The 15,766-nt window shown below is 48.0% G+C and overlaps 1 protein-coding gene across 1 annotated transcript in view; it reads right to left on the minus strand.

Moving 5' to 3' along the window:
• The window catches only part of LOC128719201 (uncharacterized), a 36,014-nt gene extending 20,770 nt beyond the window's left edge, over positions 1-15,244 (minus strand). The window contains exon 1 of the mRNA XM_053812824.1: positions 15,146-15,244. Coding sequence (XP_053668799.1) covers positions 15,146-15,244 — 99 coding nt within the window. The remainder of the gene's footprint in view (positions 1-15,145) is intronic.
• Between the last annotated feature and the right edge of the window lie 522 nt (positions 15,245-15,766).

Here is a 15,766-nt window from a genome sequence, read left to right on the forward strand (position 1 = left end):
CGTTTGTGACCCAAATACGAACGCCAATCGGCCAAAGAGCAACGGCCATTTTCGCGGACACATCGAAAGTGAATGAGCATTATATTATGAGGTATGCACAATTAGCATGATCTATGGCCGCCCGCTCGCCATGGTGACGTCGATGTATTTCCATGTTTGATGCAAACATTTCGTCCTCTGTTGTGCATATGAAATGTGACAGCCATTATGTCATCGTGTCGTTTAGTTGCACCAATAGGTAAACCACACACAGACACACTGCTCAACAGAGAAACAATTCAAAATGCAAAGCAGCTTGGGGTTTGTTTGTTTGCTCTAGTTGGATGGTCCAACCATAACACGCTCCCACGGTGTTACGGTTATGTTCAACAAAACCGTTCTATGAAGAATTAGAACAAGTGCTGATGCTATTACACCGAACTGCGATCAAACAACCGACCATAATTAGTCGTAGCGGAAGGAACAACATGCAACAGTTTGCAGATTAAATAATCTTTTAATTAATTTCTGTTCCGATCGATTCGTGGGCTTTGGCTGTGAATTTGCCCGTTTTGCTTCACGAAATTCCATGCTTCTACGGGTAATCAAGGGTAGAACGGATGAACTGTGCGAGCAGTTCACACGCTGTGTTCGTAACTTTACAACGGAACCGCGCCCGTCTGCTACCTTATGCGTCTGATCACCGCCCCAAAGAGTGAGAATTCATTCAGTTACCATTTTATCTATTCCGTTCGATCCGGATCGCTTCCAGTGGGGAGTAGAATTTTCGGTAGTCAAGCTGTCTGCCTCTTACCGAATTCGTTCTTACTAGAACCAGTTGGTGGATTGAAAATGGCTTTTATCCATTCACGCCCTCCTATCGGGCGCTTGGAATGGTTTCGACATCAAGATCGTGCACACTATTTAATTACCAACACATTGAACTCATTCGCATCGGATGGGGCGGATTTTATCTTTTCATCTAAAAAAACATCTAACCCGCACCATAATCTATTAGATCGCGGGAAAACGTTTTAGCGTACGCATTATGAGTGAGTAGCGAACTAGTGCGATTAAAACGAAGCTATTCTGATAGCTGATAAAGGGCCGCACGGGAAGAAGGCCGTTGTTTCGAACAAGCTTTGCTCCAAGGTCTAGGCTGGAAGCTGGGCGCTACATTAGAGGATCGAGCTTGATCTTGTGCATTGCCACATTTACAACCATTCATCTCGTTCGTTTTATGTTCCTTGCAGCCAACACGGCTTGCTGGATGGGTTCAAAAGCATTTAGAGACTTTTAAAAATCTCCAACCAAAGCGAGATTCGCGTGTTTCATACGCTGCAGCCTTCCATTCGGTGTAGCATGGTTTGTTGCCAGCGCATAATGACAAGAATTAGAGCATGGTGTAAATTGTGCCCATGCGCTCTATTGTTTCATCTGAGGCAATGCAAACAAAACGTACCGTTTGCTTACGGCCGGGTTCGCACCTTCACACTCACCTTCGGTCAACGAACGAAGCGAACTGATCGAAAACAAGCATTGCTCCGTGGTGGACGCGTCCCTGTGGACGTTTATGATGTGCGATGTGTGCGAGTGTGTGTGTGTGCATGTGTTTCAGCAAGGGCGTACGACCACGGCGGATACGGTTTTTTTTTCGTACGGCACCCCGACTCGCAAAGGCCACGGTGGCCTTCACGGCACTGGCTGGTGGGCCGATACGAAAGACTCAATACGAAAGACTCAAGCGACGAACCTCGTTTCGTCTTGCCGGCGGGACAAAAACCCGCGTCTCTGCACTTGTGTCGCGAGCTTGCACCGCCGCCCGTATGTGGCCCACTCGGCTACGTTTCCGTGGTGACTTGAGGAGGTGTTTAAGAACGCGCTCGTATACACGGGCGCACACACTCGTCCCGCCATCTACCAAGGCCAGTAGAGATTCGTTCCTGCGGTGGCACGCTGGCACTATTCATCTCCCTGGAGCTGTGTGCTTCTGCGGAGGCGCTTAGAACGTGTAGCTCCAGCATAGCCTTCTGCAGCTACCCGCAGCGCAGGTATCGTTCGACCTATTCGATACGCCTGCGCACTGGTCGGTTCGGTCGGGTTCTAGCGAACAAAACTGAAACAAAATTGTTTCACTGTTTTAAGCCGACGAAAGCCACAAAAACCGCACACATTTTCCCGAACTGGCCAAATGAGCAACTGGCTTCCTGCAGTTCGCTTCCTCACCCCGGTGCGCAAAACCACTAACGAGGAAGAGAAAATTGTGAATTACGGTTGTTGCGGGTATTTCGTGTTTAATTATTACACCCATACCCTAGCGAGTGGATCCGGCCCCACAGCGGAGGGTTCTGATCGTGGTGAGCTTTTGCGCAAAAAACAACTCCCTGCGCTAACGCTACTTTCCGTGCTATCAATCAATTCTACAGAATTATCGTATTAAACGGTTAGGCCGAAGGCTTCTCCACAAATCCCTTCTGGCACAACCGCAACCGGAACCGGTAACGGGAAATCTACCAGCGAGATGGTAAAAGTGAACCCAACCGCCTATCGTGAACCACGCGAACTAAACGCCGCACTTTCGCTCGAGTGGGAACCAACTTTTTTGCAACAATTCCCCCCCCCCCAATCATACACCGGCACCGAAACGGTATCGGAATGGTTTTTGGGCGCTGTATGATATAGAAGGGAAATGCACGCAACCGGGCTCGATCGGTACACGCACATTCGCGTCATCTCACAACCAGCCGGCGCTCCGGTGAGGGACGTTTCCGAATATTGCACAGGGCGAGCGTGCGATTTGGAAAGTGTGCTAAATTTGTGCTCGTGTTTTAGCACTCCGGCTTGCGCTTTTCGTTACGGCGGACCCAAAAAAACCGGGTGCTAGCAGTGGCACATGAGGTGCAGCAATTGCAGAGCTTTCTAATTTGCAGCGGTGAATCACGATGTGACAGTGTTTAATGAGCGCTGGAAGATGCAAAGCAATGCCAAGTCGTTTGTCACGCGAATGAATAGCATTGCGAGGGTAGTGGAATTGTGAAAAAGTAATCCAATGTTTGGGAAGTCATGAGTGATTGGAATTGCAAACGATGTGTTGTTTGGAGTAGGTAAATTTGTTGTATTAAGTTGCCTGAAACTCTGAACTCTAAAACTGAATGGTGATAAACTTAAACTAACCATTGGCTCATCAAATGTCGGCCAAAGTGCTGGAGTATCTCTGACGTTGGTTTATGGTTCTGACATAATTCTGAAGATTCAGACATTTCTACGCTCAAGATATTCCCTTCAACTGATCTTCGACTTGGACAGTGGAATTAAGTTTGAAATCCTTTAGTGTAGGCCAATACTTATTAAAGAACCCTTTCAGCGTACATGAAAGTTCGAACCATTTTGGGTATTTCTTTTAAGTTGTTTCTATTTTCCAGTCAAATAAACAAAGACACCTGGCAATGAACAATTTGGAGGTCAGTAAGATTTTTTCAAAAGTTATGTATAAGTAAGTAAGTTCATAAGTTTTCATAAGTTATGCATGACGCAATAGAATGCAAATTATGAGTTCTAATATCGTCTTCATATAGGAATTTCTAACAAGCTTTTTGTTCTTTTAAGTGATGAATAACTTAAGCGGATTCATCAGTTTAATCATCAAAATTATAATGAGAAATCTGTACATCCTTTTTTATCTTCTGATTAGAGTATAGAGTAGTACTGAGTTTAACAAACAAACTAATATGAGTACCAACAAATCAAATATGAATAAAGTAGTAAAATTGGTAGAATTTTAATAACAAAAGAACATACCAGTAAGAATAAAAGTCTATTGCAACCTAAGAAAGCCTTTCTGGAAAAAATGGCTAATCACGCACTGAACAGATAATTGAGTTAAACACATCGAGGAAGGAAAAGAAAATTCACCTTGCAGACGTAAATTATATCATCAAACAATTATAACATTACACGCTCGCAAAAGCCCTCAACGGTTCTAAGACGTCATAATTCGTTTCGTGCAGATTCTCCAGACTTCGGACGAATGGGGAGGGAGACGAGCATTGCAACCGTAATGGCATATCAACCATGCAACGGTAAGTGCCAACGCCGTTGGAAATGCATGCCAGGAGAGAAAAATCCCGTTTCGACTATGCTCCTGCACTCCATTTACAATCGGCCGTGCGGGATGCTTTGGTTCGATTTCTCGACAAAATGTTGCCCCAAAGCTGTCCAATTCTTGGAAGTTGGGAATAGTCCCGGCAGGAGGTAAGTATCGCCATATCATCAGAAATGGGTCCCAGTGTGACGCAACTCGCTGTTGCTATTATTGCATTGCCGACCACCCGGGGCGGGAGGGAACGCAAATCGAGCGGGAGCTTTAAAGACTGTCAGGACTTTGGAATGTATGTGCAGAGGGTTGCAAAGAACCATGTGGTTTCACTCTCGTTTAAATCGTATGTCGTTTGGGTTTGGTTAAAAAACAGGCTCACGCGACGTCGCATTGCATTTGGGCGAACGTTTCAATGCTCGCGACCTGCCCGGCGGCGTTCCGAGCCCGAAAACGAAATGAATAATTTAGCAGCGCTCGCGGAAGGGCAAAGAAAAGGCCGTCCGCGAGTCGTTCGCGATCGCGATTGCGCATGCATCGTTATGGGATACCGGGCCCGATTCGGTTCGGGTTGCGGTCCTCACCGATTCCTCTGACGGCAAGCCAGCAGTTATTCAGCCCGGTGTCGATATTTTGAGCAAGTTTATTACGAACCCAGCAGGAAACACAACCAAAGCGACCCGCTTAGACCGGCTTTGCAGGAATAATAAAGGAAGATCGTGTTTTATGACAAGCGAGTTCTGGATTCGCCAACACAAGAGAAAAACACCACAAAGCTTACGCTTTAGCCTTCGCATGACCGAAAGGTCCTTTTGTGGGGACGGACTTTGCGCTATCATCACACCGCCGCCATCACAATTTCCGATTGGAATTCACGCACACTCGAGCTCGCCGGGCGCAAACATCCTTTGTGTCTTGGCGCTTTGGCACGCACACGCCTCACTATCGTCGGGCTAGAATCGAAGTGCGAAACCGGGGTTCCCGTGTCCTACCGTGGAGACGCGGACGACACGCTAGATTACGGATGATCGGTACGATTCGCGGGTCCTTGGACCGCGCAATGGCACAATGGCTCATTACCATTGAAAGAAATCTCGTCCACGGCGGTGCGGCTGATCCGAAAAACTCGATTAGTTCGGGTTCGGCCGCCGGTGCCCGGTCCTGTTGGGTGCCCTTTTGGGGTCTCGGCCATCATCGTCTCGCCAGCGATTGTCCACAACGGTTGGGTTCGAAAGGTTCGGTACCCGGTCGAAACGGTCTCCGGTGACGAAGTGTACGCACGCAACGGAGATCTAATTAGTGTATTTTTTACTTTTAAAGCCGTCGTGGGCTCTGTGCTTCTAGCGTCGGGTATACATATAAGGGCACACCCATTTTTCCATGCCCAATCTATGTTCCATTCCACAACCGTCTCACTTTCGGTTTTGTTGTTTTGCACTCCCTGTGGGCAAAACAGAATTTAAATTAACTGCCAATTTAAGTTGACAGACTTATTGTGCGGTACACGTGGCGAAGAAACGATGCTCCAATGCAGGGTTCGCACCTTTATGGTGCCCTCTGGGAGGGGTAGAAATAAAAGGCAACAATCAGCTTACGACGTTCTCCCAAATAGAGGGCATAGAACACTAAATCTCGACAGATAAGAAAATACAACAAGCATGCAAATTAACAACAACCTACAGGTAATCAATACAGACCCCCACCATCAACAGTACCGCTGATTGCTTCTTGACTTCTCCGCGTCCGAACGTCGCAATACAAAGCCAAGTCTCTAGCTCCGTCCTTTCCTTTCCATGTCTTTATAAATCATTGCAATTTGTTTTCACTTCATCAACGGGCGAGGTGATAATCGGCGTACTGATCTACGGCGACGGTTGCGAACTGCAACCCTGCCGGCAAACATGGCTTTAATTAATAAGTACATCCTTGCGAGGCCGTCGTGTCTTCGAACCGAGTTGTGAGTGTTGGGAAAATTCTTGGAAGCACACGATTGCCACCTTCACATCCCAATCTGGTAGCGACTTCTTCCGCTCCGAAACGAAAGTCATTTCATTTTACAGTTTTCCGACACTTTACTTCCTTTGTGGAGCCGTTCTAGCTGTTCCAATGCCGCCTCACACACTCACGGTAGCGCCACTATCTGACGTGCTCCTGTCACATTCAACTTTATCGTCCCGGTTCCCGTTAGCCGAGCCATTCGCTTATCTGCCACGATCGTTGCTCGGTTGAGGTCGTTCCGGCGAGTGTCGTTGGTTCACTCCCACTTTGTGAATGACGAAGGCTGCCATGAGATTGGGTAATTAATTACTCTACGCCAAGCATAATTGTTTCATTCGCCAGCTCTCGTTTAGGCACGGTCCGGCCCTTGGCGGACCCTTCAATTGTAGCTGCGAACGGTACATAAAGAACGACTTCCACGCGTTTGTACTAATTAAACAATAACGCAAATCAAAGACACACCGGCGAATGGTTTGATCCGTGTCCGGGCCGAAGACAAAGACCACACCGGCCGGCCCTGCAGATGGACAGGTGGCGTAACGGATTGATATTTGCGTCGCATTACCCGACCATTCCCGGGCATTCGGAGACGCTTATGATTGAGCGATTGAAAATTAATACTGGCCGGTGATGTTTGGCGGTGGCAGACATTCCTGGTGCACTCAACCGGAACCAGCCAGCTGGCCAAACAAATCGACGCGAAGCCATCGGCCTGCCACCATTTCTAATCGATGATCGGTTGAAAGCTTCCAGAGTGGCTTCGGCTCGGTGGTCCAGGCCGGTGGTTGTGCCTAACCCGACCCCGGCTACCAGTTTCGATGCGCTTCGGTTCAGCTGGCGGTGCTGGAAATTCGATGACGATCAGACGGATCGGACAAACGTGCCCGTCGCCATTGGACCGTATTGGACCGTAAGTTGGTGGTCGGGTTGTTGGTACTGTGCTTACGCCAGAAGGTTAGGCGAAGCTTCAGCCACTAACGGAACCGGGCTGCGCTTCGTAATCGTACCCAAACCATTCCCAGCTGTCGTGCCATGGCCTGGAATCGTTCAAGGAATTATGGAATCGGGGCGGAAAGCTAATCCGTTCGTTTCCAATTTGACTTTCCCCGGCGGTGCGCCAGCTGCTGGAATCCTTTCCAGAACGGCATGGCCGGAAGGTTTCGGTAGGATGCTAGTGGTTGTTAGGAAATTGCTCCGCTCACTTACTCAAAACCCAGACGGGTGGGCATGACGGTAAGAGCAGGGCACTGGGCAAGGGAACAATTAACACAACATGCTTGGCAGCTGTTGAGTTGCACCTGAGTCCGAGAGTCGGGCAAGGAGAAGAATACACGTGTAGAACAAATGATCGATACGTAAATAGACTCAAACGCTCACTGCTACAGTCTCGTTAGAAGATGCCCTTACATCCCGAAGTTGACCAAAACGCTCTCAACCAAACTTCTTCAGTGTTGGAATTCGGGACAAGAACAGTTTGTAGCGGATGGTGAGTTTTTATTTTAAATAGGTTCCTCACCACCATTCAGCTCATTTAACTGCTCATAATGAAGGCGTAAAGCACGCTGGTTTCGCTGTTTAAGCACGACGCGCCTCTTAACGGGCAGGCCAGATACACGCGGGCGGTTAGAAAGATTACGGTGCGCTGCTATCACGCGTCCATCGTACCGAGCCGATGGGGTCCGCTGGTTTCGAGTGTAAATTAAAAAGTGTACCCCGTGTGAGCACGATGTCTTTGGCCTAGTCGGGGTGTCTCTGGGCCGCTCGAACGGCTTCCCGGCCGATTCCGCTATTCATTTAGCACATATGCGGCTTATAAGTGGTTAGCGATAGAGCGCCTGCCCAGATAGGCACAAGCCCATAAACATTTTTCATTTAACAACACTCTAAAACTTAACAACGCGATGTCGCTCATCAAAAGGAATGAATTCCTCTTTGCCGTTCGCCTCTTTTTTTCGGTTTTGCTGCTGCTGCCGCTGTTTTGTTTCCCGTATGTTTGCGCCCGATAATCTTAATCACTCTGCGGTGGTGTGTGATTCTTGGTACGGCGTACGGCGTGAAACCTGTTTTCTGCGTTGCAGTTGGCGTCTTAAGATCCTGCCCAAGAAATTGCAACCGCACCGGGAGGAGGTCTTACAATTGGCAGCGGGCTGTGCGAACGTGAGTTGCGAAATCAATATGGTTTATGTTGATTGCTGGCGAGGGAACTCGTGGACCGTGCTTAAGCGGTACACCCGCACTCCGTAACGTTTGCCTTACATGGGTCACAATGACAAAAAAAATCGTACCTCAACAGCATCAACCGAGGCTGGGAGGCGAATGATTTCAGTGTCCGGGACACTGGGGACTTGGTCAACCCACGCTTTCGGTGTGTTCTCGGGCGGTGAAATAGGTATTAATCCTTTTAAAACCACTCCTGCAAACGATGCGACACTGTACCGGTGCAAAACCGGTAGCCTGGGTGAGACGAGGGAACGATTCGGTGCGGCACAACGCATGAACCCGCCCGTAGGCTGGGCTGCCGAAATCGAAAGACTTTAACGCCCGGACAGGCGAGAAACCCCGAAAACGCAACGACATTGCAATGAGAGCAGCTCGGTCCTGGAATGCTTTTTGCCAACGGTGGTTTATACTTTTCTCTCGCTCCTTCTTCTTCTTCTTCTTCCTGTCTAGCTCACTCACACACACACACACACACACACACACACACACACACACTCACACCGATACAAACTCACATGAAATTGTTTGCATGACGCTAGTGCTGTGCAAAATGTACGATCGCGGGCAAGATATATGATGAAATCAGCTAATGTCGCTTACACGGAAGGCGCAAGCGAAGTGATCGGGATAGTCACGATCTGCTGGTAAGTTTAAACTGCTTCCATTTCCAACCAAAGCACCCTCCATTGACTGATAAATCATCCGAACGGAATGGCGCTCGGTTGCTGTCAGCGCTTAGGGGTTTTTCCCCTTGATTGCTGCACTCACACACGATCCATAGCGAATGGGTCTGTCAGAATGCTAAATTCCTGTGTCGTTAACCTCCCTTCTTTTATTATTTTTGCGTATCATAAAACAAAAACCTTGCACATGACCGAAGGGTTTGGTGCACCAAGCACATTGCTCGAGACGTTAACCGAATGGCTTTTTATGCAACGGTTCGTGCATCGATCGACCGAGCAAACGACCTACCGAAAACAAAAAAAACAGAATGAAAAAAACCGGTTCCAAACCAGACAACCAAAATATGCAAAACCCCAAAGTGCAAGATGCTGCAGGCGCTGCACCGAAACAAACGCCGTGCTGGAATGGGGAACATGTATACGGATACTTCCCTTTTGCCGATGCAGTGCCGCATTTGGTTGACTCGCACGTAACGATGACGCAACGTCACTGTGGGCTGCTGCCGCCAGCCCTGCCTGCCCGACCGTACGTTAACACCCGTGGGGTGCCGGGAACAACGGCGAAGGCCTGCGGTACTCGGTCGCCTACAGTATCCACAAGGAGACATACCCGTCCATGCCGATGCTAATGACTGACGGGTGAATAAGCGAGTGCTGATTGAAGGTGCAGACAGTGGAGCGATGGTTGACGTGCGGGTTCGGAATGGGGCGGGTAATTGTGCAGGGAGAAGAGAGAAAGTTACACTTCCTTCGGCCCTTGCGCTGAATCGCATCACGTTCCACCCCACTCCGACACCGGCAAATGAACGCTTTTACCACATTCTGCACAATATTATTAACTGGAGAACTATCATTTTCCATAGTTACTGACGGCGTATGCACTTTCTCGCCTACAGATCCTTCTGCGCGGAACGCGGAAGAAAGGCGGCAATTAGATGTCATTAATTGATCGCTATCTAATTGTCAGTGTTTGGATCTCTAATACCAATCATTCGCGCGGTGCTGTAGTAGGCGCTGGTCCGAAATAATAGCGAGCAAAGCGCTCGTCTTGCAGTTATCAAACAAGGAAGAGTAAATGAATGTGTTACGATAAAGAAAAAAAAAACAACATTTCGCGAAGAATCGTTCTGGTGGAGGTGATAATTAGAATCTACTGCTATCGCCCTCGGGCGGAGGGTCATCACCGGTGGCATCAACCCCAACAACGAACGATTGTGATTACCAGCAATCAGTCGATCGACGCTAGAACCAGCGTGGCTGCCTCAACAGTCCCGCGATGGAGTGAAAATATGCGGCACACAGTAAATACGGCACCGCGGGAGATCGCATTGGAGAACGAAAAACAAACCTCAGCCTCAGCGATACAGGCTAAATATCTTGATCGCCAACATACACCCAACAGAACCACCCGTGGGAAGGGCTGTAATTTCACCACCACCCATACCTCGACCGAGAACCTCGTGATCGTGATTCTTTCGGAAAATGCTAACGAATTGGTGATTAGCAAAGCAAATGAAGATTGATGCTATCGCGAAGTTATGCCTCGTACACCGGGAACGTGTGTGTGTGTGAGTGTGCGTGGTTTTGGTGTGATTTGGAATTTCGTTTCGTTATGGAATTTGTTTGCTTTCTTTTTGGGGCTACGTTTAAGGCAAGGTTTAAGCCAAGTTACAGCCCCAAACGATTGGTCCGTTGTCTGTACGCGCTTCCATTAATAACGGCTCTGTGTAGTTGGAAATTGCCTTCATTAGTCTGCGTGTGTTTGCTAAGTGAATACTTATCATAACTACACTCGAGATTGATCGAAATATGATTAGCGTTTTATCATCGTATTCGCATCAGTTTTGAAAGTCGGATTCCGTCCACCTTCTTTGCACACGGTAGCGTTCTGTGCTCAACTGGTTTAGCTTGGCGTGCAGTGAAGTGGAGTGTGGCACGTCCAATTGTGTCCGAAATTCTAAATACTTTCTGCTCTAGATATGCATCCAGCCCACAGCTAGAACACCCGCCCGAACTGCTCATTCGCATCATTTTTGTGTACCGTAAACCATTGCTGAAGCTGCCTTCATTCGGTATTCAGTGCAGACAAACAATTCTCGCATAATAAACACACTCTGCTCGAGGCAGACCACCCTATAAGGGTAGGGAAGAGCGACAGCAAATGACCCCATCGAGAGCATTCTTTCAATGGGGTAGACAATAAAATCATAAAACAAAACAACAACAAAACTAGCGCACAGAATGGGGCACACGAAAATATCGGTGCGTTTTCCACCGTTTGCACCAGCTTTTAAACAAACGAAGTCGTTTTTTCCTACCCTACCGAGTGGAATGGGGAGTTGCGAGGGCGGAAGGGGGTGGGCGGGAGGTTCGAAAATAAAAACACCCTCCAAACAGGCATCATTACACGGGGGAGGCTTTGAAGAGGCATCGTTTAATGATGTCGGAAGTGAATCGCAAATGAAATCGACCCTAGAGCGGCAACCAGCTGGCCGTTCGCTAACCAAAACGGGAAGCGGCACGTTTCATTTCCCTCCCAAAACATCAAACGGAACGGAAAATGGGCTTCCGAAAATTGAGAAAAAAATAATAATAAATGTACTTGCTGATATAAAAGCTGGGATACGATCATGATTCGATCATTAACACACCTACTCAAGATGCGGTATTGCCTTTTAAAGGTGCTGGGTGAATGTACAAAAAACAAACAAACAAGATCAGGGTGACCGATCGTGCAGAAAAATGGGAGTGAAACTAGAAAACAATCAAAAGCATCGATCAAATCCGTAAGGAAACACTTTGCTTCGTTTCCGACTGCTGGTGCGAATTGACGAAGGAAATGAATGTTGGATCTGCTGTGAGGCTTAATTACACTGGCAGGATGGAAAATTCGTTCATTCATTCCAGGCGGGTTGATGTTCTGTGTTCTACAAGATGTTTGGTACGATCAAAATTTTTATCAAACTTACTACATAAATGGTTGAGATCACTTACAGATCATTGATCACCATACGGTGTCTGTAGAATTGATTGTTGTTTTCACACCGAAAAGTCTTCAGACTTCAAAAGTGATCAGAAATATTCTTCTGAATTGAAATCCAAAGTGTATGAAGTTTCTTGACCCAGTCGTTCCAAAAACGAAGTCTCGTGATTTAGGGCACAGATCGGGAGTGAACCTTATTCTTTCTTTCATTAATCTAAGTCTGAATCTTTAAACATATTGCTCGTCAAGTAGTGCCGCAACAAAATCTGCACATTGTGATGTTTTTAACAAAGGACCCTGAGTTCCTGGTTGATTTACTGAACACCCTGTCATCCCTTCTTCTAGTCTGTGGCAGTACAGCCGCAGATGTCTTGAGCAGCAAAGTATTGATTTCCTTGACTTTTAAGCATCCGGTGTGGACGGGTAGTAAGTCCTGCGTGTGGAAAAAAACACGTTCCAAGTTCGGTTTTGTAATGATCCTTCCGTGTGAAAGACATCAACCCCTCCAGGTGCTCCAGGGTCTCCAGCAAAACCTTGACTTTGCCAACTATCTGTTCTGAGATATCTGCAAGCTAGATTTGCCATCGGGATCTTTGGGCAGGTGTAAAATATGATCTCCAGTTGGCCCTACCGTACCCAGTGCGACCTCTTCTTGGGTGTTCCGATCGGTTCTCCCAGCCCAACACACGTGTCCGTGTGCGTGATTTAAATCTTCACACAAAAGCCTCGCTACCGACCGGGGTTAACAGTCGTGCGGCCGGGTCCCCCGGGTGCTAGTTGCAGTTCTGGAACTCCCTCTCCGTTTATAATTACCGACGATCAATCAAAAGGCGTCGAACAAGGGACAGCATCGAGCGATCCCGACAGCCGTTGAAACTCTCCCGGACCAAACCGCGTTGCAAAACGTTACGCCAATTATCGTCAATCATCATCATTATCGTCATCATCATCAACAGCGAACAACGACGACGACGGTGAGCTGGGTAGCAAACCCTCGCTGTGCGGAAAGTGCCACAAGAACACTTTCGTTGTGAATGAGATTTTAATTTCTTACTCTCATCTTCATTTAGGTCCATTGCGCTGGGCAGAAAACATTATAAGAAACGAAAAATTGATTTACTTACTGCAGTCACCACAGGGTTTTACTGGTTTTAGTGCGATCACGAAACAAGTACGCAATACAATCAACTCCAGCGCCACCTTCGTAGGTGTAGCGTAAGGTTGTGTCGTCCGGTTCAGAGTCGTGCAAAAAAAAAGCTCCGTTGACATTACGTCATCGTCGTGCCGTGTGTTAAGAAGCCCGTTGTCGTACGGTGGTAGTTGCCGGAGCAGCTCAAGGTAAGTGGAGGCCGTCTCGTGAGCCCCCTCCCGCCTGGCTCCGTTGAGTTGAAGTTCCATTTTTGCCGACTGTATGCGGAGCGCACGGAGGCGAACATATGCGCGCACACGCAGTTTCCTGTCCGGCGAATCCGGTTAAGCCTCCGGGTGCTTGAGGTGAATAAATTCCACCATCGCAGGCAATGGGGGTGCCGGGATGCTTGGCGTCCCCGCAAAGCAGCACACAAAGCGAACTCCGAACTCCCGAAAACACGTGTAAAGTTTAAATGCCCTCGGGTGCAAACCGATCAAAATGTCAGCCGAACGTTGGGATGATCGTTACGTAAAGGGGAGAAATTCCTAGCCACCGTTTCGAACGGCATCGATGCGGTGGTTATGGGCTGGATGGACACAAATCATAACCACACGCACTGAGCCATGCGGGATCACGGATGCCCTAGGTGGGCAAGACCCGCTCACCTTGGTTCACAAGTAGGTGCAAGCTGATCGCATGGAGCGACAACAAACGGACGGCCAAAAGGATGACTTCACACGCACCACACCAATGGCAACTTCCGAGTAAAACGTGCGAGCATTTGCTTAAGCGATTAACAAACAGGCACGGCCACTTGCGCGCTCTAGGGCGACGTCTTCATTCGCCCGTATCGCGTTTTTGTTACAGCCGCATCGAATCGGGAGAAACACGTTCGAGACGACGTTTCTTCCCAAAATATGCGTTATCGTACCACCGGCAACAGGGCCGTGATGTTTCCATGCCGGGCAGCATAATTAGTTGAAATTTCATTCACGTCTCGTTTGTCGATGTTTTGTGTTTATACTGACTCTTGGTGGCTGTTTTTCTCTGCTTCTGTGCACTGCTCCGATGCGTCATGGTTATTGTATGTTGTGGAGTTTTGGTTTCTGTCGAAGCGTTAAAGCAAGAATTGCGTTACAGGCGTGACTCAACGCAAGAACGAACTTTTGGTGAGGCAAAAGAGGAAAGAGAAATCTTATAACCGTCCCAGCAGAAACATGTGTCGGACGTGCTGGATGGTCATATTTGGCAATGTCTTGTTCAAAAGGCATGATCAGTTCGTGATCTCCTTTCAAAAAATATTCTCAAAACTTCAAATATTAATTTCCAGCTTCCATAAAAACGACTCCAGTGTCTCATGTTATGCCCAAACACTGCACTCATCGTAAAATTTACATCCATTACTATTGATCATAAATTTGATGCACATTTTATGGCTTTTTGTTACACGATTGCATCCATCGTTCTGCTCTTCGTTGGGACTCACTCATTTCCATAGCCGCTGCACATCATGCATTCCGAGTGTCGCTGCGTTGCCAAGAATGCAACCACTCGCGTTATGCATAATAAAGTGGCTTCTAAGTATAACCCTCGGGCAATCGCGGAAATAACACAACCGATGCATAAAGCCATAATAAGGTGTTATTTTTTCTGCTCTCTCTCTCTCTCTAGCCCTCCCTCCGTATTTAGATCTCAGTCAAAACCACTTAAAAGCCGTGTTTTAGCACGGCTAGACCTTCGACGGGCAACAGTTTCCAGACCTTCAGCTGTTTGCAGTTGATCGTTCCGTTCTAAGCACGGTTGTCTGGTGATGTAGCCCACTCGGAGCGTTTCTGAGATGGGAAAAGCAACCACATCTTCACACAGTGTTGACTCAGTGTCGCACCTTACCGGGACTCGGTAACGTATCCCACCGCACCCACCGCTGGAATGCTTTACAAACGCAAATAAGATGAATTCTTGTTGAGGAAACGTTCTGAATCATCCCACCCACTCTCCCCGTTCCCATTGCGATCGCTTCCGTCGATCACGGACCGGTAAAGCAGCATCATTCTTACCTGACCGATGAAGATCGTGAAGAGAACAAACAGCACCGTTAGTGTCATCAATCGACCCGCAATCGTCGCCGGCTGTCGGCGCAACCCCACTCGACCCATCGTTCTCGTATCGGTTCCGGATGCGCTCTGGTTGGCTGGCGGTGGTGTGTTGGTTTTTTGCTTTTGGAGGACACAATACTCGGTTCGGTTTATGTTGCGATCATCAAACTGCCCGCATTCGTTGCACTGCGCTCACTTGTTGCTGTGTTTTGATACGTTTTTTTTTCCACTCACCACCAATTTTACAAACACTGGCCACAAACTGTACACAATGGCTCGTTAGAGAAAGCGGACCTAAGCAAACCCCAACGGGTGTCTCACAATCGAATTTCCCCCGAAGCGGTGGCAGCTCGCGACCTGCCCGAAATGTTGTAATTCTTCACTTGAAACTCTTCAATTAAACTTGCAACCCTCGGTTCGTCGGTTAGTTCCTGCACACACTCACGGGCGCGCGCTGCAAAACAGGAAGAATGGGAAAGGAAAATCATGAAAAACGAACACACGAGGTACGCGGGAAACCGCAAAACGAAGGGTACCGAGAGAACGAGAGAAGAAATAGCATCTTTTTTTTTCGGGAACTTC

This window comes from Anopheles marshallii, chromosome 2, assembly GCF_943734725.1.
Source record: "Anopheles marshallii chromosome 2, idAnoMarsDA_429_01, whole genome shotgun sequence".
NCBI classification, from domain to species: domain Eukaryota; kingdom Metazoa; phylum Arthropoda; class Insecta; order Diptera; family Culicidae; genus Anopheles; species Anopheles marshallii.